Source organism: Gadus macrocephalus, chromosome 11 (genome assembly GCF_031168955.1).
Source record: "Gadus macrocephalus chromosome 11, ASM3116895v1".
NCBI classification, from domain to species: domain Eukaryota; kingdom Metazoa; phylum Chordata; class Actinopteri; order Gadiformes; family Gadidae; genus Gadus; species Gadus macrocephalus.
In genome coordinates, this window is record NC_082392.1 from 9,742,922 (window position 1) to 9,767,242 (window position 24,321).

Below are 24,321 nucleotides of genomic sequence, written 5' to 3' on the forward strand. Positions count from 1 at the left end.
TCCTGAGGAAATTACACCCACTTCCTGCCTCCCATTCTGCACCTCCTGCTTCAGTCCTCTTTTTGTTTCGTTTTGTTCTGGCTGTTTTCAGGGGCAGCCGTCAGGGGGTTGTAGCTTGCAGGACCCCAGAGAACCCCCCCCCAGGTGCTGGTAATGAAGGGCTGATGAGAGGGCAATAAACAGCAGTGTAAATACAGCTGGCTGCGGCTATTAGCTGTCTATTTCAGGGTCCTGTTCTGACAGTAGTGACCTATAGAGGACAATGTTAAGGCTTTTTTTGTCAGCGTGTAATGCAAGCAAACCGGTAAACGATGCGTATACAATGAAGTAATGGGTCATGTACAGAACAATGTAGGATCAGCTGAACCTTATTCGTTACATCCACAATGCCTCTGCTTTTGGTGCGAGTCCTTATTGTGAACAAGGCTGGGGAATTGTCATCTGGACTCATTTTCTGCTGACAATTGTGTCAAATTGTGGTTTGAAACAGTGTTGATAAGATGGTGTTTTTAAACGGTGATAATGCACTGTGGGAAGGCCGTGCCTGCTTGCCTAACCGATTGCATATTCATCATTGTCAGTCACTATGATATCCTTTCAGGAGTTTGATTGACAGGTGCAGACCCCTCCAATCGCGGCATGGACTGGGAAGATGCCCACGAAGCGGTGAGGTCATCACTTGGTCGCTTGAAACTACTAATCTCCTTCATGGGCCCTTTTGACTTGCCGGTTTTTTCCTCTGTTGGTGGGTGTTTAACCATAACAAGCTGGTGAAACGGGGGTGTGAGGAGGGTTATTACTGGCATGGGGGTCCAAACTCTCACTGATCTGGTGGAAAAATGTAGTGTATGGTCGTGTTTCGCCCAAGGGAAAGGGAACAAGGCCGGCTGAAACAGGTGGTTTGTACTGCCCATGCACCGTCACTTACAGTATTGGAACCCGGCCCAGCAGAGAAAGGGGAATGTGGTCATAAAGTCCAGTTGTCTATAGAATACTCTCTAATGTTCTCTCTGACACACACACAAACACACACACACTCATCCATGGGTACTCCCAAACCTCCTTAAGGCCAAGCCCCCGCCTCTAGCGCATACTTTCTTTCAATCAATTCACAGGAACACACACAAACACACAGCGAGCTCTCTTGATGGCTATCATTAGATTGATGCCATCTGACACTTAGTTAGTGCTGGAATGTGATGGGAGGGAGGAGAGGAGCGAGGGGAGGGTAAAAGGGGTGAGGCACACAGCTGCCCACTCTAAGGAACTCCAGAACAGCATTCTGCACTTCTGTACACGTTTCCAAAGCAGCACAGTCCACTCGTCCTCCCTGAACCACTCTCTCCCCGGCAGGCCTCCGTGATCCCTGGTTGCCCGGTGCCTTTCCTTCTAAGACAGCCCCTAACCGTGCATTTTCATCCGCGATGCACAATGGGTTAAGTGGGGGGAACAGACCAGAGGAACAGGTTGTTGTTGTTAAAGTGAACATTCCTCACACCATCCCTGTATTCTGGGCCCGGAAGGGTCCATTTGTCTTTCTGTAGAGAGGGGAGTCCTACCCCCTCCCAAGACCGACACCTTACAATCTGATTGAATGTTGAGTAGCCCTTGGCTAACAACTTTCAAACCCCCTCTTTCCCTCCTTGTCTGGGACTGACCCTCCCCTTTTATGTAACCTCTCAGTAACCGTAATGAGCCAGACTGTAATTAGCTAACCCGGCCCGTTTGAAGCTCAATGGGCGTGCTTGAGTGCTACTAGCACTTCTGCCCTGATAACAACAGAGACATAACTGCACGCCACCTGAATCCCATTTCAATAGAATCTGATGGAATCACCCATAATGGCAGCCATACTTGTCTGCCCTGAAACTTTTCCAACGCAGACCACATTACGACTGGTTGAACAATTCTCTGCAGCCCAAATTGATTTAGGGACCAAAAAAAGTCCTGGGTATTTCTTTAGATCCACTTTATTTCAAATAAGCTGCGGTGGAAATATTACACAGTGCAGATATAAGATGTGATTCAGAGCTCCCTGCGTTTTATCAGCAGCATCTTTAAGAGTTTTTGTTTCGATACAAAACAAGACTTGAAAAGAGATTTTGTCTTTCCACCAGAAAACTGCATGGGTCATCGAGGTGTTTCATTTACAAATAACAGTTTGAACATGTTGGTGCTGGTAAACCTACTGTAACAAAACAGTTTGTACATGTTGGTGCTGTTCAACCTACTGTAACATAAAAGTTTGTACATGTTGGTGCTGGTCAACCTACCGTAACATAACAGTTTATTCATCTTGGTGCTGGTCAACCTACTGTAACATAAGTTTGTTAATGTTGGTGTTGTTCAACCTACTGTAACATAACAGTTTCTACATGTTGGTGCTGGTCAACCTACTGTAACGTAAGAGTTTTTAAATGTTGGTGCTGGTCAACCTACTGTAACGTAAGAGTTTTTAAATGTTGGTGCTGGTCAACCTACTGTAACGTAAGAGTTTTTAAATGTTGGTGCTGGTCAACCTTCTGTAACGTAACAGTTTGTATTGTAAATGTTGTTGCTGGTCAACCTACTGTAACATGACAGTATTTCAATCTGTGGTTCTGGGTTGTTGGGTCTGAGTTGGGTTACGCCGGCAGAAGGCCCTGGGCACTCTGTATGTGTTAAAGGGTCGGCATGCGTGTTTGTGTATGCGTTTGTTGGTGGGTCCTACATGTGGACATGCATTCACAGCCCCAGTAGGCCCATCTGCCCCTGTTATGCTAACCCCCCTCCCACACATGTCACCACAACAACACAACCCCCAACCAACCCCCCCCCACACACACAAACACCAGCCTACTGGATGGCCATGAATGGACACATTCTCTCTCTCTCTGTATCTTTCACTCTCTTTATCTCAATCTCTGTTTATCTCTCTCTCTTTGTGTGTGTGTGTGTGTGTCATTTTCTCACAGTCGATCCCTGTCCACCTATCTGTATCACTGACACATTCTCACGTTTCATTTTTCCAATTCTAACTCCTCACCTTGACCTGCTAAGAGTTTGTCCACCAGAGGCCTTCACTTTAACGACACACACACGCAGAGGCTCTGTTAAGGCCACTGTGCTCGTTCAAGCGGGCCCGCATGAACGAGCACACACAGACGTATAGGATGTCTGATGATACAGACACAAACAGCTGTACTTGTCATCAGGGCATTGTGTTTAATGGTGGTACTTGAACCTAGCTTTACAATTCAGAGGAATTCTATAAGACTATAAGATTCTTTCAATTTCAAACCCTTCCCATTCTTTCCATTAGTTTCCATTAATTTAAGAGCCCACCAACCATCTCATCGGATCGTCAGAAGTACAACCTCAAATGCAAAGTGGTGGTGGAGTAATTGTTGTGTTGTGTGGAGTGGGCTCCCATTGACCGCAGGCAGACGGCCGAATAATGGGTCTGCTACAGTACAGACGACAGAGCACACATTGTAAGACAGTGTGGCGGGCCAGCGATAAGGCCCGAACAGTTGATATGGGGGCAGTGTTACTGCATGATTAAAAGCAAAGCATGAACTCAGAGCGCTAATCTCCAGAAAACATCAGTGTTGTGTATATAAGGTGGGGGCGGCTGTTGTATTCAACACTTCCGCATGGTGACCATTCCCGCCATTACACCAAGTTTTATCTAGAAGTACATGTCTGCCATTTTGATAAAGGGCACAAAAACGGATAAAGAAACCAATGGTGATAATACGTTTGTTTAGTGTAAAATGTGCTTTATAATCTTAAATCCACAAAACAAACCCTATAATATTGAGTCAGTACTTTGAATACGATGTAACATCCACACTAGCGGATTATTTTCCTCTCCCCAGAATGGATAAATAATGTTATGAAAGGGGTATTAGTGATCCGGGCTCTGACCAAAACCCTACAAATACACCCAATTACAAAAGGCTCCTTTAAGTGACCACTTCTCTCCATCTATCACTCTCTGTCTGATATTCTATAAAACACATGCATGTACACCCCTCTTCTTCATTCGCCTTACAAATAGTAATTATTTATGTCCTGACATATTGTGTCAGTATAGAGGAGATGGCAAGTGCCTGTGTCCTAGTGTGTATTTCTCGGTGGCGGCTCTTTTAGTCTGATGCATTTCAAACGACGAGGGTGTGTGTTTTAGTGTGTGATGGGGGTTGTGTGTGTGTGTTTTCCAAGGAACTAAAAGGGTGAGCGGGGGGCTCACTGCTATCATCTCTTACCGCTTCTTTTTACCGGGTCATATTATTACATTTTCATGGTTGTAGAACCGCTGTCGCCCTCTTTACAAAATCTACGGTTTTAACTGCCTCTGTAAGGCCCCCGTCCCCGAATAATTCAGTCTACTCTGATTGGTCAGCTGACCGACTCTGTTGTGATTGGTCAAGTGCTTAGCACATGTCAGCAATCTCACTCGAGTCGTGAGCAGCTGTAAACATTGCTGGTTTCAATGGCTTCAGTTCAGCCGTACCTTTTCGAGCCAAAGTCTGACAGGGAATCATAAATTAAGGAAAAACATTCGGTTAGATTCCAAAACGTCTCAGTTCGCTGAGGCCTACTGCTCACTAACCAAAACATTTGAATACAATAATGCGAGCTAATATGGGGTGCAAAACTACCTGCAAGGCGGGACTTCTGCACTTCACATATAGATAAAATGTGTGTCCCTGTGTTAGTTTGAGGATGGCTTGGCAGCCTGTAGCCCTGCAAGCAACCATCCTCAATCTAAATCTCTGTCTCTGTCTCCGTTCCCACTATGCCTGATAATAGTTTTCCGTCCACACACGCATTCCAACTCTGGGTTTTGCCGGCCACTATTGTCTGGACCAGGTGAAATAAATTATATGTGAAGGTCTTCAGAAATATAGGGCATGTTTCTCCCATTCGGCACAACAACAGAATTTTCAGATTCATTTTCAGAGCTTTTCCTGAAGCTCTCTTTCTCAGGTGGAAACGCCAGCTTAAGGCCGATATATGCTCTGTTTTAGACGTAACGCGTAAGCACGTAAGATACATAACCCCCCCTTGCGCGGTAAAATATCCCCCCTTACGTGCTTAAGTGCGTCGCCCAAAATTCCTGACTATGCGACTAAAACACTACGGCCCTACGCAGCTCGCAAAGACTGTGATTGGCCAGCTAACCACATCCTTTCAGGAGTCTCACGATTTCCACTTCCACGCCCACAGATTCGTTCGTTGCTCCCCCTACTGTTCTGGCGGAGAATCCCCTTGCAACACGCGCAATCCTTAAGGAACCTCAAAGGAACCGTAAATCAAAACTTGTCTAAAACAAGTCCCTTGTGTAAATTACGTGCTTACGTCTCTGCGTCTAAAACGACCCTAAATCGGCCTTTAGTGTGCAGGGAGAGCCGAACAATCAACCTGTCTGTCTGTCTGTCTGTGCCTTTGTGTTTCTCATTGCACAGCGGGAGTCCATAACATCAGAGAGGGAGAGTACATTATATTCCCGACTGCTCGTCCTTATTGTCTTGTTCTCCTCCTCCCAGCGGGGTGTGTTTGGGGCCCTCAACTCAAACCCAGCCATGAGCATCATCGGGGCCGAGGACGAGGACTTTGAGAATGACCTGAACGAAGTGAGTGTATCTTCATAGTTATCAAAGGCCATTGAAGCAGAGTCTTGGTTAACTGGGACCTGTATTTCTTCTGTCCCATTTCCTGCTTGGTCTTTCCGTCTCCTCCCTCTCTGTCTCGCTCTCCTTGTCCCTTAATGCCCGTCTGTGTGTTTCTCTCCTCCTCTCTTTCTCCCCATCTGTGTGTCTGTCTTCTTGTCTCATTCTGTCTGTGTGTGAGTGTCTCTCATCTTCTCCCTCTCTTTCTGTCTCTCTTCGTGCCCCTCCCTTCCTCTGTATATCCCTCCCAACGTTCTGTCTGTATCTCTTCTTCCATACCACCATCTCTCTGTCTGTCGTTCTCCAGGTGCAGGACAGCCAGTGCCCTCATTTCAACTGCATAGAACAGCTGAAGGGTCGGCCCACGCACCTGCTGGTCTTCCTGCATCACGTCATCCTGCAGTTTGACTGTGCAGCCCTGGTGAGAGACACTGGGTGAACCCCCTACTGTGAACTGTGTTGAATTACTACAACTCTGTGCTACTACAACTGTGTATTACCACTAGTACTGTGTTGTATTACTACAACTCTGTGCTACTACAACTGTGTATTACCACTAATACTGTGTTGTATTACTACAACTCTGTGCTACTACAACTGTGTTTTCCAAATACTACTGTGCAATACACATTAGTATAGAGTGTATTGTTTCCTCCCTATTGTGTTTTGTTGAGTGTAAATGTGTGGCCATGACAATGTGTTCTTCAACACACACGCCAACCCAAGACGGAAGGAATGATAATGCAGCAATGGTGTGTGTGTGTGTGAGAGTGCATGCGCACGCACGCACGGAAATAAGAAACGCACATCGTGTGGTCATGATGTTGCATGTCAAAATGAAAGTCACCAAAGAGATGGGCGTTTTCTAAACGGCATCCTGTGCATGGCCCGGCCATGCACAGGATGGCCCGGCCCTGTGCACGCACTTATGTGCACAGGGCCATCTGTTTGAACCATCTATTTCAATGGTTCAACTATGTGAGTACCTCGCCTAAGACACTCCTGCAATCGTCCCCTGCACTTCATTAAAGTCCTCAATGAAGACCGCGCCGCTGGTTCCTAGCGTGTGATCATAGATTGAGTGTGGTTTATTTTTCCCCCCAAGAGCTGCTCTCTTGCCCCAGAACATGTAAATGTACATGTTTTTTTTTTTTGTGGGTCTCGAAATAACAGTTAAGCATGCCTTGAGTGTGTGAGTACGCACGTGTACTTGTTTGTGATTGACGTTAGCATTCTTCCTCCTCTCTGCATCGCATGCAGCAGACACTGACAAACCTCAGGTAAAGACCCCCACCCCACACTCCTTCCTCCCCCTCCCCTCCTCCCAGTTCCTCCTCCTCCTCCTGCTCCGTCTCTCTTGATGACATTAGCAGTATAGGCCTGCAGTAGTGTCTATCATACATCCTCAGGTCCCCGTACACTTTGTTGATTAGTCTATTGATTGCTTATGGGTTTTTATTGAAGTCCACCATGCGCTGGCTGTTGAATCAGCGCCCGTTCTGCAGTGGCTGCTATAGCTGTGAATCTGTGCGTGTCTTAAGCGTTGCAATGTAAAACTCACACACGCATCTCTTTAAGCAGTGGCATTGAAATAGTGCACATGTTGACAATAGTGCACATCATATTTCAAGTTCAATGTGATTTTAATGTGATTTCCTCTGGTTTTATTCCTTCTTTCTGTTTGTCATGTTTCTTTCCCTTTTTTCTTTCTTTCTCATTCTTTTCATGTTCTTTCCTCTGCCTTTTCTTCCTCTCTACCTTCTTTCCTCTCTCTCTACCTTCCTTCCTTCCTTCCTTCCTTCCTTCCTTCCTTCTAACCTCCCTTCCTTCCTTCTTACCTCCCTCCCTTCCTTCCATCCTTCCTTCCTTCCTTCCTTCCTCTCAGCTGTGCTACCTTCACGCAGACCTCTTCAAGAACCTCAGTGCCAAGGAGGCCAAGAAGCAGTTTGTGGAGTTCCACAACAACTTCCTGGACAAGGGGGCCGTAAGTAGTGAACTGTTTGAAGAATCCCATCAACGCTTATCGTGGTTGTTATTATGATTTCAGTTTGCTGGTTTTAACTGATTACAGTGGCGGCTTGGAGGAGGAAATCTCCCCATGGATCGATGAATGAAATGATTCTCTTTTTGCTTTGATTTATTTCTCAACTTAAGTGCGTAAAAGAAGTTTGTTTCTCCAGAAGCTTCTTTTTCCTCACAATTGTATTCATCGGCTGTTTTTTGCGATATAAAAATCTATTGAAAAAACGCCCCCATGGAAGCCTCTGCAATTTATAGATATTGCATTCTTTCACAGTGCAGAATCAAAATGAATTCAATAAATCGCTCTGCTTTAGTTTGGATGTGTGTGTGTGTGTGTGTGTGTGTGTGTGTGTGTGTGTGTGTGTGTGTGTGTGTGTGTGTGTGTGTGTGTGTGTGTGTGTGTGTGTGTGTGTGTGTGTGTGTGTGTGTGTGTGTGTGTGTGTGTGGGGGGGGGGTGTGTGAGTGTGTGGGTGGGTGGTGTGTCCCTGACCCTGTCTGTGTGTGTTTAGGTGTTCTCTTGTTTGCCTTCTTTGTTTGATTTATTTTATAAGCTGTGTGCAGTCTGTCTGTATGCATTACACGTCTCATCCACAGAAATCAGGGTCTCTCTCTACACACCTGTCTGTCTGTCACTCTGTCATGTTTCTGTGTGTTTGTCATGTGTTTACTGTACTAATCTCTTCTGAGTTGACTTCTCTGTTTGTGCCTGACCCCATGGCTTCCTGTTGAGATCGTGGGAATGCCCTTAAAGAAGAGCTGTCCACTCTGTGTATCTCTGGAGGTTCTGTTTTACTTTGTCTTCTGGTTCCATTTGATCCAGAACTATTAACCTCCCCTTTGTTTTAATCAAAGTATCCTCTTACATCCCTGAATTAGTCCCGCAATCATACAAATTTAAAATGGATTTGGTGTTTTTCATTGTTTTTCTTAAATTATTCCTTCTTCTTTAGTGTTCAAGTGACCCCTTGTGGCAATATATAGTAGCTACATGCTGTGTTAATCACAAGCTGCATTTCCTCTCTGTTCTACATTGTAGAATACTGTAGAACTGTATTCTATTTTTAATAGGTGACATCTTGTTTCACAGATTCTCAAAGTGGTAGTTCCAGCTGCTGTTTCTAATGAATTGGGTAAGTAATCAGGCAATATACATTTAAAAGTTGAACATTTTAGTGGGATAAAAAATGGCAATTGTGATGTAAAACAATTCTGTGTGGTGAAATTCGGTATTCCTATAAGAATCAACTATGAACAAAGCCGGTCAGTTCGTTTGGGTCTTAAATAGTATTTTTTTGGTGATTTATGGCTACTGACATCTTTTTATTCTGTTCTTCATCTTGTTGTCTTTCATATCAGCTGCAAGCCAAGTCTTGCAGAGTTAAACATACATTTAATTAAATATATACTACCCTATTTTCAGATCTAATCAGATCCCATATATCATAAAAGAGGTGTATGAGACCTTAATACCAAAATGCTTAGTCGGGCAAAAATAAATTCCTATCTGCAAAACAGAGGAGAAAATAACCCAGCCATCTCCACCCCTCTACGGCCCTGTCCCCCCCCCCTCCCAGACCGAACCCGTCCAGAGCTGCTCACTGAGGACCTCCAGCGGCGATATGTCCAGGAGGTGCAGAGCCAGCAGGAAGCAGAGGTGGCCAAACAGCTGGAAGACTTCCGGTAGGCACAGCACAGCTGAAGCTCTTAATTATTCAGTAGTAAACACTAAAATTACCTTTCTAAGTTTATTTATGTTCTCTACCTGGCTGGGATGTAGCTGGAGATGTACTGTAATGTGGAGGGGAAACTGCCTTTGATGTTTTTCTTATTTGTTCTATTTACATAATGACTAGGATTAGGCTTTGAAACAGGCTAGCTTTCAAGAACCTGAACCTGAACCTGAAATTAAAAAATGACTTCTTATTTCTGAAAATTTTCAGAAAGTGTAGTGCCTGTATCAAATGCATGGAGCATTACTTGCATCATTGTAAAAAATGTAAATTCCTATTAAGCACAACATAAACGGATAACTTCAACAGACATAATATTATGCACTAACTGGTGGATTTTCAATAGATTCTCATCTGCCAGTTGATTCCTGTACAGATGAGATGTAATGCTAATACTATTATCAGTATCTAGAGTTATTTCAATGACATGCAAAAGACATCGCTAAGCAGGAAGGTAAAAACAAGCTGCCCGACACAACAAATAGGAAAGAGTGGAACTACCCCCAATCAATTAGAGGAAGAAATTGACATTGTAATGGTAAAATATTTAGCAGCATATTTAAGTCCGTTACCCGAGCACGTCGGTACGGCAAACTGTTATCGACACGCCTGTCATAAGCAGGAGAAGCCTGATTAGCAAGTGTGTGGCCCTCAAGGGGAACTCCAACCTCTCCCAGAGCCCCAAACCCATTTTACATTCACTCGCTCCGGCTAATCGAAGATCATAGCACCGGGGGAAACATGTAACGTGCACGCGCCTTTTGCACACTAACACCCGTACAGGCATTTGGTTTCTCCACACGCCTCACATCCTGTGTTGCTGTTTCTCTGCTCCCTCCTTCTCTCTGCTCTTCCTCCTCCCTCCCCTTCCTCCTCCCTCCTCCCTCCTCACCCTCTTCCCTCCACACCTCTTGCTCCTCTTCCCTCCCCTTCCTCCTCCCTCCCCTTCCTCCTCCCTCCTCCCTCCTCATCCTCTTCCCTCCACACCTCTTGCTCCTCCTCCCTCCCCTTCCTCCTCCCTCCTCACTCCTCACTCCTCATCCTCTTCCCTCCACACCTCTTGCTCCTCTTCCCTTCACTTCCTCCTCCCTCCCCTTCCTCCTCCCTCCTCCCTCCTCATCCTCTTCCCTCCACACCTCTTACTCCTCTTCCCTTCACTTCCTCCTCCCTCCCCTTCCTCCTCCCTCCCCTTCCTCCTCCCTCCTCACCCCTCATCCTCTTCCCTCCACACCTCTTACTCCTCTTCCCTTCACTTCCTCCTCCCTCCCCTTCCTCCTCCCTCCTCCCTCCTCATCCTCTTCCCTCCACACCTCTCGCTCCTCTTCCCTTCACTTCCTCCTCCCTCCCCTTCCTCCTCCCTCCTCACTCCTCATCCTCTTCCCTCCACACCTCTTGCTCCTCCTCCCTCCCCTTCCTCCTCCCTCCTCACTCCTCATCCTCTTCCCTCCACACCTCTTGCTCCTCTTCCCTTCACTTCGTCCTCCTGATCCTTTTCAACCCTCCCTCCCGCCCTCACTCCTCCTCCTGTTCCTCCTCCACTGTCTGCAGGTGCAAGAGGATGATGGGAATGACGGCCAATGAGGCTGAGTTGGTGGATGTGGAGAACCACTATCCCACCGACCGCATCCCCATGGAGATGAAGGAGAAGTCTGTGGCCGAGGTCATGCTGGACAAGATGGCAGAGAACCAGTAAGTTTGCCCCAGTTTCCCTACCACCCCACCGCAGCTTCACCTCCAGGACAAGGTGTCCTTGGAGGGTAACGTAACTCAACTCTGTGGCCATCCATCAAATAACGTTTGGCACTTTGGGTAATCATGGTCATGCTTGCGCTTTCCCAGCCTGTGCCATTGTGGTTGTGTGGCGAGTATGAAACCTTTGGAGAGAGATACGAACAAAAAAGAACATTGAGAAATAATTAAGAAAGCTCATCCCTATAATGCCAATCACTACATCGGCTAATCACAACTATAAAGAGGTCTTCAGGTTTCATATTTAATCTCAATATTGATTTTCAAAGAAATCAGCTTTTTGTACCAAACGGACACAAATATTTGGGACATTGGCCCGTGACTGATAGTTTGAACACCCCTGTTCTCATGGCGATAAATGTGCAAACAGCTTGGACAACCAGAAATAGCTTGGGCCCGGCCACTGAAGAAGGTCATTGGCTGAGGGATGATGCTGATGCTGACGCTGATGAGGAGAAGAGAGGGAAGAGGAAGGAAAAACGATGGAGTCAGCACTGCCACGCTGGCAGGACGGACTGGCACCGTGCCAACCCAACAGAGGGGAGGGGGGGGGGGGGGGGGGGGGGCGGGGGGGGCGGGGGGAGGTCCTCCTGTGTGTTATCAATGCTGGCCAGACACCGCCAGTGAATGCTGGATAATACATGAAAGGGAGGGAGAAGTTAATCTATCTGTTGAACCCCAGCGGCAAGAATACATTCCTGCTATCTCCTGCATCAAATACAAGGCACAAACACAAGCAGGATACAGGAAAAGGGGAGCGGAGCCTTCATCTGGTCAGTGGAGAAGGGCCAGGGTGTGAAGGAAATATGAATAAAAGAAGGACACGGTTCGGAGCGCGGATCCGCTCAGGCAGTCATCTGAGCGGGCTTATCAAAGCCCCCTCTAAAAACAGCTTCACACTCGTTCCATTACCCACTCTCTATCCCCCTCTCTCTCCCTGTTAGATTCCACTGTCTCCCTGAACACACAAGATCTGTTCAGTTTAATTCCACCAGTGCACTCAGACAACCGGCTCTCTGTTTCTCCTTCAGTTCCTTCACTCTCCCACACTCTCTCACCCCTCCCTTCTACCCACAACTCCCCCGCCCCCCCCCCTCCATAAACACTCGCCCACAACATAGTGACCTCAGCTGGCAGCTTGCTTATTGGCCTCTCCCGACAGACAAGAGTCTCTGATTGGATGATTTAGGGGAATCCCGGGGAAACCCCTCCCACCCTTTCATTTTCCTAGAAAAACACGAGGATCCTTTTTTCCTCTGTCTTGCCTGTGAGTTGCATCAGACAAAAAAAACTGTTAAATTATCGTTTCCGCTGTGCTGGAGCTCTGTGTCTCTGGATGTGCCTTTGCAGACTACTCCGAATGACTGCTTTTGTCAGAAATCTTGGTTTGATTTGATTTGACTCTAGAAAGCCTTTTGTAGGGCTGTGAATAATTATAGATTTCAATTTTGTGCATTTTTGTTTTTAAATTGCAGTTGCATTACTTTTGTAGTTTTGGTGCAGCTTTTAATGCATGTCAAAGCCTTTTGATTTGAATCTTGTCTAGGATTTTTATTCTCTCTTTCTGTGCAAACAATAGAATATGTTCAATAGCCTCAGCTCTGAACACATAAATACTACAGTACATTTTGAGTTGGATCAGCAAAAGCTTAGTGGATTCAGATTCCATAGACCGAAAACACAATTCAGACTCTGTCGTGCAAGGGAAAGGAAACATGCCACTTGCCTGGGGAAAGAGGTGAGTGGCTTCTCAAGATGCCTACAAGAGACCTTTCATGACTCCTGCCCTCTGAAACCGTGCTTCTCTTCTTTCTTTCAGAGCAAACATTGTTGCGGATGAGGACAGATGGTGAGTGTTTGATCACTGTTTGATCATTGGCATGTATATTTGTATAATATATTCCTTTTGCATGAAGCGTTGCCTGCGTGATGATTTATTTTCTCCAATAATGCTTGCCTGATGACAATCGGTGTACAACTCGATGTTATACCTGCACTATGACACCTGCTCATCAAGTTTTCTCAAAACTTGAACATGCTTATACAAATATGCTTGTTTATTTGTTTGCTTTTTCTCTCTAAACCAATTATGGTCTTTGGAGAAAAAAGCGAGGAAATTGACGCAAAAGTAGTGAAGATATATTGTTCGGAGGAGGAGATCCTTTCGTTACGCACCACATTATCTTACCCAACACCTTTCTCTCTGTCTCTCATCACCACAGCTTTCCTTTTCTTTGCCTACTCAATACTCTGTCCTCGCCTCCTCTCCTTTCTGTTAGACCCTCCCATCGTCTCACTGTGTGTCCATCCTCTCCTCTGTCTGTGGCTCCTCTCCTCCTCTCCCCTGTCTCCCTCTCTCCTCTGTTGGCCCTTCCCCTCCTCCCCTCTCCTCTTATCTCTTGGACCTTCCCCTCCACTACTCCTCTTCTCTCTGTTGGTCTCTCACCTCCCCTCCTCTCCTCAGTCTGTCGGATCGTCCTCTCCTCTCCTCTCCTCTCCACTCTCTGACGGTCTCTCCCCTCCTCTTTGTCTCTATCTGTTAGTCCCTTCCCTCCTCTCCTCCTCTCCTTTTGTCTTTAAAACCTTCCTCTCCTCCTCTCCTATCTCTGTTGGTCCCGCTCCCCTCCCCTCTTCCTCCTCTCCTCTATCTGTATATATATAAAACCCTTATATCCCCATCTTCTACTGTTTTACTACACCTTCTTGTCCTCTAGTACTCTTCTATCATCCTAAACAACTAACATCTGTATTTTCCAAATTTCTATTGATTCGTTTAGAACCGTGCCCCTTATGTTTTGTGTTTACTTTACCGAATTCCCCCTTTTCTGTTAAATGCTTTTTAATAACTCCTGCATTGGTATAAGGAAATTCACATATCCAAAACCATAAAAACTTGTTCCTCAAGAGAAATATGCGGCATGTATTTAATTAGATATAATGTTGGTGGAAATGAACATTGTATTTTTCTTCCTCCTCCCTTTTTATCCCTTCTCTCCCTCCCTCCATTGCTCTCCTCTGTAGCCAAGCCATCTTTGCATCGGTGGCCGTGTACCTGAAGCACCTCGGGGTGAAGAGCAGGGCTGTGGACAGCAAGAAGTCCAGGGGGGGCTTCTTCAGGAGGCCCCTGGGCAAGGTCAGCGCATTCCTACATTGATCTGAGAAGATCCTAGAACTTCTACATATTGGATCCAAATGTCCTATAGGATCATTCGGTTTACAGTCGTTACTCGTCTCTCTGGTTATGGATCTCAGACCAACATCCCACAACTTTTTCTTTGAAAAGTTAGTGTATGTAGAGTATGGGGTCTTCTACTTTAAAAAGCTTGTGTATAGAGTCTGAACTCCTCTTCTGCTTCTCCCTTCCCCAGAACAAGAAGGACGAGTCCACCAAAACGAAGCCCAGAGGGGGTTTTCCTAGCATTCCCAGCTGGATCGCTGGTTCCAGTACGTCATTATTCATAAGGGTTGACCTCAAAGACTCCCATCCCAAAGCACACCCAGAAGCTTCCTGCTTCTTCCTTTTTTCTTCAGATAGAAGCTTTAGCCAAACGCAAATCTTTTGGATTGTATATTATAACTATCATGCAGTACGATGAAACAGAGCTCAGCTCAACAAAGTCAATAGATAGACCTATAAGGGTGGTCATTCATACGTGTCTGATTTGATATATACTTTAGACTGAGCTGGAGAGCAGAGGATCAGAATTTCCCCTTTTTGGCCATGCAAGCGTAGTTATTTTTATTTTATGGCATTTTTTCTCAGATTTCTAGCGTCTATGGAGTAAATAATTCATATTGCGGTGACTGAAATAATGTAGTGTTGGTCATATGAGTTCTCCCCTCAAGTCAATGACAGTCGATTTAAAAATGATCCAATAGTTATGAGCCTTACACTGTGCAGAGGGGGTCGGGGGGTCGGCTTGGGTCAGGAGGTAGAGCAGTTGTCTTGCAACCGAAAGGTTTCTAGTTTGATCCCCAGCTCCTCCTAGCTGAGTGTTGATGCGTCCCTGAGCAAGACACTTAACCCTAACTGCTCCTGACGAGTTGGCTGTCGCCTTTCATGGTTGGATCTGCCGTCGGTGTGTCAATGTGTGTATTAATCGATGTAAGTCGCTTTGGATAAAAGCGTCTGCTAAATGCCCTAATTGTAATTGTGCCATTGTTTGAATTACAGTGTGTGTGTGTGTGTGTATGAACTGACGGCAAACATGACAGAGCTGTCTGTATATGTATATCTATATATAGATATACATAAACATGACATGATCAGAGACCACATGAGAACTGTCTGTCCTCCGTTCTTTCCTCCTGCAGACGAGGTCAAACCTAGGCCGGAAACTGAAGGTACAAAACCGTCCCTAGATGTTACCCCCTTTGCACCTGATCTCTAGAACGGTTCCCCCGTACTAATCAGCCGCTGTGCATGTCTGCATGAACCAAATCAGAGGAGCACAGAATGGGGTGCTCATGTGGTGGGGGATTCCTCTAGCTCCCTCGCCTTCCTCTGAGTTTTTTTGTGGTGGATTGTGTTTGATTCGTTGGGTGATGTGGTGAAACTGACGATAGAGACACGCACATACAACACTCCCAACACATTTACTTTCCCAAAGATTTGGATGTTCCCGTGCCACCTTCACTAACCTGCCTGTTTTCATCCCAGCAACCCTGTTTGCATCAAACTCAGTTTCCTTCAAACTCCCCCTACTTACCTCTTTCTCACCATCTTGTTTGTACCTGTGAATGAAGTCACTGAGGCCTCCATTGTGCCCTCTCTCTGTATTTCTCTCCCTTTCTGACTGTCTCTCTGTCTTTCCTTCTATCTTTCTGCCTTTCGTTCTTTCTCCATTTCATCCTTTCCTTCCTCCTTACCTCCCTCTCTCCTCCCTCATAGCGGATAAAGATAAGCCTGCAGCCCAGGAGCGTAAGAACAGCCAGTTTCTGGCCCCCAGGGGGGACCCCCTCCCCCTCTCCTTCCCCAGCAGGAAGTCCTGCTCCGTTGGGGGGGGCTCCTCCTCCTCCCAGCCCGCCCTGGAGATCAGCGAGTGCTCAGGGCTCAGCTCCAGCACCGCCAGCAGCCCAGACGGCCACAGCGAAGGTGGGTCCCTCTCTCTCTCTCTCTCATCACCCACAGCCCTCCCCCGCCTGGGTGGGGAAGACTCGTCTACTGATGGACTTGAATTCTTTGATTTAGTGAAACAATTAAACTGCATTCACTTTGTGACCCAAAAGTGGAGACAATGTGGAAAAAGACATGCACCATTTCAGTTCCATGGTTTCAGATCCACACATTTCGTTGTTTGTGGTTATAGCTATGTATTTTAAGGAGGTATTCTGAAGATATGTCCTACAATGAGTCAATTATAATCTAACCTATGCAAAATACACGGATAGTTTGTGCATTCTTAGCATTTATTCTTAATAATATGAAAAGCAATTAATAAAGAAGCTATTCAAATAGCCCCTCTGGTCATAAGCCAGAGCAACAAGTATGACAAGAACACACTGATAGTAGACCTGTCTAATATCGACCATTATGAATCAGTAGTGCAGTTGTATCCATTAATTATTGTATTTATCATTCTTCACTCTCACTGTCTCTTTTTCAGGTCTACCCAGCAACCGCTTAGAACCCCCGCCTTCCAGTGACGGGGGCGATGTGTCCCCAATCAGTCTGGGGGGCCTCTCCACTGGGGAGCCCTTCTCCCCCTGTGAGACCACCACAGAGGAAAACATGGAGAAAGAAAGGTGAGGGAGAAATGACCAGAGAAGGAGACTTCTAGAGTGAGATTCTAGCTGTTGACTACATAAAAAACATTTTAAGGCAAATCAGAAGGGTATATGGGGAAAAAATAATTATAGATATACTGTGTAATCGAAATACAGTACTGCATTACTCAAGACGATACTGCTGAATGGACCAGGATGCAACTGGTGGGTAATGCAATCAGTTTGAGCTTAGGTTGCTAACGCTAGGGTAAAGATGCGGGTTCAGTTCCAGGGGTAAAGCTAACACTAGGGCCAAAGATACGGTTTAGTCCAGTTATAAGGCTAACGCTAGCTATGGCAACGTGTGTGTGCCTGGTGCTAAATGCTGCGGGAGCGTGGTAAAACTCCTCCAGTGCGCTGTATTGCTATGTGCTAGCTGTTGTCTCGCCTCCTGCTACCAACCTAACAACGAAATGCCAGCGGTCCTGGAGACGTTGGAGAGCCTCCCTCCTTGGAGACAGACTCTAGCCACGTGGGAGCCCAGCCTTCCCCTCCATCTCTTCGGCTTCCCGGTCCCTAGTTCCTTCTCCCTCCCTCCCTCCCTCCCTCCCTCCCTCCCTCCCTCTCTTCAGCATGCCACATTTCCTCTTCTTCCTCCGGTGTTGTCCTCTTCATCGAAGCGTCTCAGTGTGTGCGTCCTGTTGTGCTTCCCATGTCTCTTACCATAGAGCTTTGTGCCATTTGTCTGTTGCCTGTTGGCGTCATCTGTCTGGTTGTGAAATGCTTTAAAGACCTGTAGACGGAAGTGCAGAATTCTATGAATGAACATTGGATAGTCTCCATTTAAATCTAAACCTCAGTATTATAATGTTTTTTGTCTGTGGTTTTATCGCCTGGTTTGCAGAAATACTGCATTTGATAGGTTTATATTCTTTAAGTTTCAACTGTTATGTCAAGAGTTGAAATGCCTGAGGCGAATCCGACAACAAATAAATGTTGTCCTTGCCTATCTTCTATTAGTGATTAGCAGGACTAATGAGACATACGTCTTTATTGTGGCTATCTGTTCAATGTGCTTTCGTGTGCGCAAAAGCAGCAGTGTGTTCAGCACCACCAGGGCCTGTCCCAGGTCCTTTTGTCTGGGCGACCGCCACAGTGGGTGTGTGGTCAGTCACGTGCCGCGCCAGGGGCTTTAAGCATTGTAGTCGGTTGGCTGCAGATCGCAATGTGCACTGGCATGTCGGACTCATGTTAGCTTGGTGTGTGAAGTCGGGATCCTTTCCTTTCGGTTGTGTAACTTTCTGATGTCCCGTGTTTTTGCAGACAGAAGACAAGGTGGGTCAGCGCACCTTGACGGTGGCATGGACGCACTTTGGTTCTTCTCGCACTGATCACTCACACGCACACACGCACACACACGCGCTGCATGGCTAAGTATTATTCACTTGGTGCTATTGTAAGGTTGCTATGAGATCATGAGTGGCTGTATTGTTGTGTCTGGAGAATTTACGTAGTCGTCAGTATTTGTAGTAGGTTTCGAGTAGGTATTTGAAAATATAGACGCTACAAAGTCGTGAACAAAATGTCTCCACTGATGTCTTCTTAATGTAGACTGTCAGGGAAAAGTTCAGTGATACATTTCATGTTTGTGTGGTATATATCTGTTGAATCCATATTTTCCAAACAATGTGCATGTCATAATCCATGCATACCAACTCATCTTTCATTCTGTCTTCCTCTTCCTGATGGATTTTCTTTCCTCATTATATTTTTACTTTCCTTAATTTTTCCACTATTTCTCTTCCCTCGGTTGTTGTTTGACATCCTGGTGCCTCTGACGCTTCCTCTCCTCGTCATCCTCCTGTCGTTCTGTTCCTTCCTTCCCCTGCCTCTCATCTCTTCTTTACCTTTCATCAATCCTGTTCTGTCGGCCCTCCTTGCCTCCATTTCCTCTTTCTTTATTTTCTACTCTCTCCTCCCCCCTCCCTCCCTCCCTCCCTCCCTCCCTCCCTCCCTCCTCGGCCGCCGTAGGAAAGTGGCACGCAGCGAGAGCGCCCGTGTGGACCGCCACTCCTCCCGGCGCCGCGGCTCCTCCCGGGGCAAACAGTCCCGTTCCCGTAGCGACGTGGACCTCCAGCCTCCCAACATGAGCGCCTCACCTCTCTCGCTCACACCCCAACACCCATCGGCCCATCACCTGTAAGGCCGACACGGGCAACAGCCTCTGAGACAGACACAGACAGAGAGAGAGAGAGGGAGGCACTGGGGAACTCTCCTCCACCCTGTTGAAATGTCAAATGCATTGATATCAGAAAGAGGAAATGACAACGTGAAATATGTCAGATCGCAAGGTGGACAAGGTTGACGATTCGCAACCTGACCATCAAGTTGACATTTGCTGAACATATAATGTACCTTTTCCTTGTTTTTCAAGATACTGCAGTTTTCTCTAAGTTGAAAAAGTTGACAGCTTCACAATCTACTTGATATTTGTTCTGCATAGGATCATCATCGATCTTTCTCTTGCTCTTGCCAAACTGCAATTGTTAAGGCTTCAGTTTGGTGCAGTTTAAAGCTTTCATTTCAAACTCAATTAACGGACAGGCCGGGTAGGTTGATCATTTGATCATTTAACAACAAGTGTGTAGGACTGTTTCACTGTCTGTTTACGCCGACTGACTATTGACCAGCACAGAGACAAACCGTCCATCTTTCGCAATTGACCTGTGACCTGAAGCGGGAGAGTAGGCTGGCAGTCAGTAACGATCAAATCCCTTTGGTGTTTATATCAAGGTAGTCGACCTTTGGTTAACTAAGGAGCAGTCTGGGATTGATTCAGGTCATTATTGACATGTTGGCTAAGCGTCGATGGCCACACAATCGTTACGAGTGTCGACACAATAGTTTCAAACATTGGTTGAATGTTTTCCCTTGCGGTGCTCTAGTAATGACGGGCCCGTCCAGTTTCCGGACGGCACCACCCCCCCCAGCCCCTCCCCCCAGCCGGAGGAGATGGAGCCGCGTCTGGTGGAGCTGGAGCAGGACCCCGCTAACTGGCGGGAGCTGGCCGACCGCAACGCCCTGGCTAACCTCAGCAAGAAGGAGACCAAGAGGCAGGAGGTCATCAACGGTAGGGAGCGAGAGGACGTTCAAATAAAATGTACAAACGCAAAGTACATCGCTGTAATTTATTAATTCCAAATGGGAAATGATAGCCTGACATCAGCAGACCAATCCGCTAATGCTTAATATCCTTGAACCTCTCAGTTCATTGTCAATTTCCTAGAGGCGTTATCAACATGCCGAGACCAAAATGCCTCAAGACGCAATTGGATATACCTAATCCCAATCAGAGCATAGAAACGTTTGACACATCAGGGCCAACCATCTTGGTTTTTAATGTAAATACCTGTCTTCTTCCCCTTAACCGCTCTCTATTTCTCCTCTCCCACCCCTTCCCTCTCCCTTGTACCTCCTTTTCTCTTTTGTTATTCTCTCTGTCTCTCCGTGTATTTGTGTGTGTACATGTATAAATATATATAATATACACATACACACACACACACTCAGAGTTGTATACGACTGAGCATGCACACAACCGCATGCTGACGGTGCTCCAGACGGTCTTCTCCAAGCCCCTGGAGAGGGAGGAGATCCTCACCGGCCCAGAGCTGGCCACCATCTTCCCCAGCCTGGAGGAGATCTTGGAGGTGCACTGTGAGTACTCCACCGCCCCCCCCCTGTGTTCATTAGTCACTTTGGATAGAGATATCTGCTAAATGACTATATAGTTAGTACATACAATAGCGGTTGTGACAAAGGAATAACATTGAGGATGTTTCAGTTAAAGATTGTGATATTGAGTCCTTCGTGTGTGTGTGTGTGTGTGTGTGTGTGTGTGTGTGTGTGTGTGTGTGTGTGTGTGTGTGTGTGTGTGTGTGTGTGTGTGTGTGTGTGTGTGTGTGTGTGTGTGTGTGTGTGTGTGTGTGTGTGTGTGTGTGTGTGTGTGAACACAGACACCTTCCATGAGAACCTGAAGGCGCTGCGTGAGGAGGACGAGTTCATCGTGAAGAACATCGGCGCCACGCTGCTCAACAGAGTGAGTCTCCTCGTGTCTTCTGTTCCTCTCTTCATGTTCCTTCAGCTCCTGCAGCCTCACACAAGCACCGTTTCCCTGTACCATCCACATATACTGGGGCAGGACCTCAGGGTAGCATTTGGAACAGTGTAGTGTAGTGGCTATGGTCTAGTAGGTTTTATATCTATGTATCTATATTTATTTATGATCATTTATTTATTGCTACCAGTCTATAACGGCCCAAATAGTCAAGTGTTTTTGGGACACTCAAAGGCTGCTTTAATTATCTTTCGCACATTTTACTTTGGTTGTTTCGGTGCAAAGCATTTCCTCATAGTTTGTATTCTTATTCTCCTGTTGGCTTTTCATGCTTAACCGCCTAATGGTGAAGACGATATTCCAATCAACAATCAATAAAACTAGCATCAGAGATGAAGACCTCAAGGGGGAGGGATTGTTTCACTCGCATTAGAATGTGTTATGGATTCACCAGTGATTACCTTTCCAAAGAATTGTGCATTTTTCTATATTTGTTTGTACTTTCTGATTTATTTCCTTATCCCACCCAATCCAAGCCAAACCTCTGGTCTCTCTGGTAACTCTGCCTCCTGTCTGTAGTTCGGGGGTCCGGAGGGGGAGTGGTTCCAGAAGCTGACAGCCCGGTTCTGCAGCCACCAGTCCTGGGCCCTAGAACAGATCAAGAGCCGGCAGAAGAAAGACGCCCGCTTCAATGCCTTCATCCTGGTACAGGAGACGTTGCACCTGCTGCGCACACACACACACACACACACACACACAACGCACACTCTCAGGGATCCACTCAGCTCAGGCTGGTACTCTCTTATCAACGCACTTGAGTATGTTCTAGTGATAAGCCGATATTGTGTTGTTATTGATGGCACATGATATTTATGAAGATATTACAGAACTTCTAATAACTGCAAAGGTGTACTGGTATACATAGTATATATATTTGCCTCTGTTTTTAATGTGTCTGGAGTGAGTCTGTATAATGTGTGTGTTATGTATCTGTAATTGAGTGTAAAGGGAAAGTGAGTGCCTTTAAACTGCCTGTAACGTGTGTTTAATGTATCTTTTAACGTTCATGTGAGGTTGGTTTAATGCCCGTTACGTGGGTGCCTTTTTAAAGGGTCTGGGATGCGTGTGTTTACTGTGTGTGGATCGCAGGAGGCGGAGAGCAAGCCCCAGTGCCGCAGGCTGCAGCTGAAGGACATCATCCCCACCGAGATGCAGAGGCTGACCAAGTACCCTCTGCTGCTGGAGAACATTGCCAAGAGCACCGGTACGGCCTCATGTCAGCCAATCAGCTCCTTTTAACAACAGAAACAGTGTAAACCAGGCCTGGGACCGGGGTGTAGTCCACGCAATACGACGGTATACACTGGATACCCGCTCTAGAAGCGCTACGATGTCTGTGTACCCTCCTGAAAGACTTTTGATAATGGACAGAATTCTCTTTTTTGCAAATACCAGGCCGAAAGACGTGACGGTAAACGGACTTATCCCAGTATACACACTAAAATACAGTACACTACACCGACCGCAGAGGGACGGCATCCCCCATGTTTTTAGCGAGTTACCGGACCCCCTCCCCTCGCCTATGTCTCTCCATAGAGGACCAGGAGGAGAAGGACAGGATCCTGCAGAGTGCAGAGTGCTGCAGGAAGATCCTCAACCACGTCAACGACGAGGTCAAGGTCATGGAGAACCTGCTGGTGAGGAACACGGGCGACCCCGCAGGGGGGCTTCACTGGGCATTCAGCTGTCGGCAACGATACCTTTTCTCATATAGTAAACTCATTGGGTCACTCTCTCACTCTCTCTCTCTCTCCCCCCTTCTCCCTGTATCTGTCTCTCCTCTGTTCTCTCTCTCTCTCTCTCTCTCTCTCTCTCTCTCTCCCCCCTTCTCCCTGTACCTGTCTCTCCTCTCTTCTCTCTCTCTCCCCCTCCAGAACCTGAAGGACTACCAGCGCCGCTTGGACACGTCCGGGCTCAAACCCAGTACCGATTTGTACACGGAGTACAAGGTAAGGTCTCCTGGAAATACCAGCTTGTTACTCGCTCGCCATACAGCCTCTTACTGCCTGACCCTCAGCTCTGTTGGGGATGGGCTCCAAGTACAGTCGCTCATAACCATGTTTCTTTCTCCATCTTCTCCCAGAACATTGACCTGACCCTGAAAAATATGATCTATGAAGGTCCCCTCACTTGGAAGGTCACAAAGGAGAAAGCTATCGGTATGAGAGATGTATAAATGAAATGACGTGTCATGGGATCCATGTGCTACAGGATCATACAGTCGTAACTATGCAGCAGCATCAAGCAACAGTTGGATTGACATTCTACCTGACACATTTTGTTCTTTTACCATTCATATATTTTCACTACAGCCTTCACTTTTGTTCAGAATTTTGAGAGAGAAGATGATGGTGGATAGTGGATAGTGGATAGGCCCAGGACTCTTATTTGTTATTATGATTATTCTAATGATTTCCGCTGTGTAACCTTTGAACCTTTGACCCCCGCGGTGTCTCAGAGGTGCAGTGTGTTCTGCTGGGCGACCTGCTGGTGCTGCTGCAGAGGCAGGACGACAAGATGGTGCTCAAGTGCCAGAGCAAGAGCAACGTGGCGGTGCAGGAGGGCAAGCAGATGCTCAGCCCCATCATCAAGCTCAACTCTGTGTTCCTCAGGGAGGTGGCCACAGGTGGGGCTGAGCACACGCACAAGCACACGCACAAACACACTTATGCACACACACATAGTATACATATGTGCACAAACTCACCCACATACTCACCCCACCACTAACTGTACCAAGTGGTAGGTTGACCTATCCATCATCCATCTGTGTGGACTCTCCCACTACAGGCCTAAACAGGTAGATTGTGAACGACTGATAATGGTTAATCAACACCTGGTTGTGGTGGGACCTATGCTATACAACTCTTATACATAGCCCTCTGTTGGTCCACTAACGTGTGTGTGTGTGTGTGTGTGTGTGTGTGTGTGTGTGTGTGTGTGTGTGTGTGTGTGTGTGTGTGTGTGTGTGTGTGTGTGTGTGTGTGTGTGTGTGTGTGTGTGTGTGTGTGTGTGTGTGTGTCTCTCTGGCAGACCGCAAGGCCTTCTACGTCATCTTCACATGGGACAGCGGTGCTCAGATCTACGAGCTGGTGGCCCAGTCCTCCGGAGAGAGGAACACGTGAGGCCTTTTAGAAATACCTGGAGTGTCCAAATTAGGATGTTTGTGTGAACAATACATCTCACAAAATGATCATTAAATAATAATCAATAATATCTCTCTATCACCTTGTGTGTGTGCGTGTGTGTGTGTGTGTGTGTGTGTGTGTGTGTGTGTGTG

At 46.6% G+C, this 24,321-nt stretch overlaps 1 protein-coding gene across 7 annotated transcripts in view; it reads left to right on the forward strand.

The window, feature by feature from the left end:
• arhgef1b (Rho guanine nucleotide exchange factor (GEF) 1b) overlaps nucleotides 1-24,321 on the forward strand; it is a 38,317-nt gene that overhangs the window by 7,952 nt on the left and 6,044 nt on the right. For 2 of the 7 annotated variants that reach the window (XM_060064130.1, XM_060064132.1), the window contains exons 2-24: nucleotides 5,535-5,621; nucleotides 5,965-6,078; nucleotides 7,543-7,641; nucleotides 8,767-8,809; nucleotides 9,254-9,359; nucleotides 10,958-11,098; nucleotides 12,978-13,007; nucleotides 14,180-14,291; nucleotides 14,527-14,602; nucleotides 15,473-15,502; nucleotides 16,050-16,253; nucleotides 16,765-16,903; nucleotides 18,896-19,063; nucleotides 19,810-19,994; nucleotides 20,435-20,581; nucleotides 20,881-20,963; nucleotides 21,561-21,686; nucleotides 22,131-22,245; nucleotides 22,578-22,678; nucleotides 22,916-22,990; nucleotides 23,125-23,200; nucleotides 23,500-23,667; nucleotides 24,075-24,162. In XM_060064130.1, coding sequence (XP_059920113.1) covers nucleotides 5,571-5,621; nucleotides 5,965-6,078; nucleotides 7,543-7,641; nucleotides 8,767-8,809; nucleotides 9,254-9,359; nucleotides 10,958-11,098; nucleotides 12,978-13,007; nucleotides 14,180-14,291; nucleotides 14,527-14,602; nucleotides 15,473-15,502; nucleotides 16,050-16,253; nucleotides 16,765-16,903; nucleotides 18,896-19,063; nucleotides 19,810-19,994; nucleotides 20,435-20,581; nucleotides 20,881-20,963; nucleotides 21,561-21,686; nucleotides 22,131-22,245; nucleotides 22,578-22,678; nucleotides 22,916-22,990; nucleotides 23,125-23,200; nucleotides 23,500-23,667; nucleotides 24,075-24,162 — 2,477 coding nt within the window. In that variant the 5' untranslated portion in view covers nucleotides 5,535-5,570. Of the gene's footprint in view, nucleotides 1-601; nucleotides 667-5,453; nucleotides 5,622-5,964; nucleotides 6,079-7,542; nucleotides 7,642-8,766; nucleotides 8,810-9,253; nucleotides 9,360-10,957; nucleotides 11,099-12,447; nucleotides 12,897-12,977; nucleotides 13,008-14,179; nucleotides 14,292-14,526; nucleotides 14,603-15,472; nucleotides 15,503-16,049; nucleotides 16,254-16,764; nucleotides 16,904-18,895; nucleotides 19,064-19,809; nucleotides 19,995-20,434; nucleotides 20,582-20,880; nucleotides 20,964-21,560; nucleotides 21,687-22,130; nucleotides 22,246-22,577; nucleotides 22,679-22,915; nucleotides 22,991-23,124; nucleotides 23,201-23,499; nucleotides 23,668-24,074; nucleotides 24,163-24,321 lie in introns of those variants that run through there. The other 5 variants (XM_060064127.1, XM_060064129.1, XM_060064133.1 and 2 more) reach the window with 5 other exon arrangements.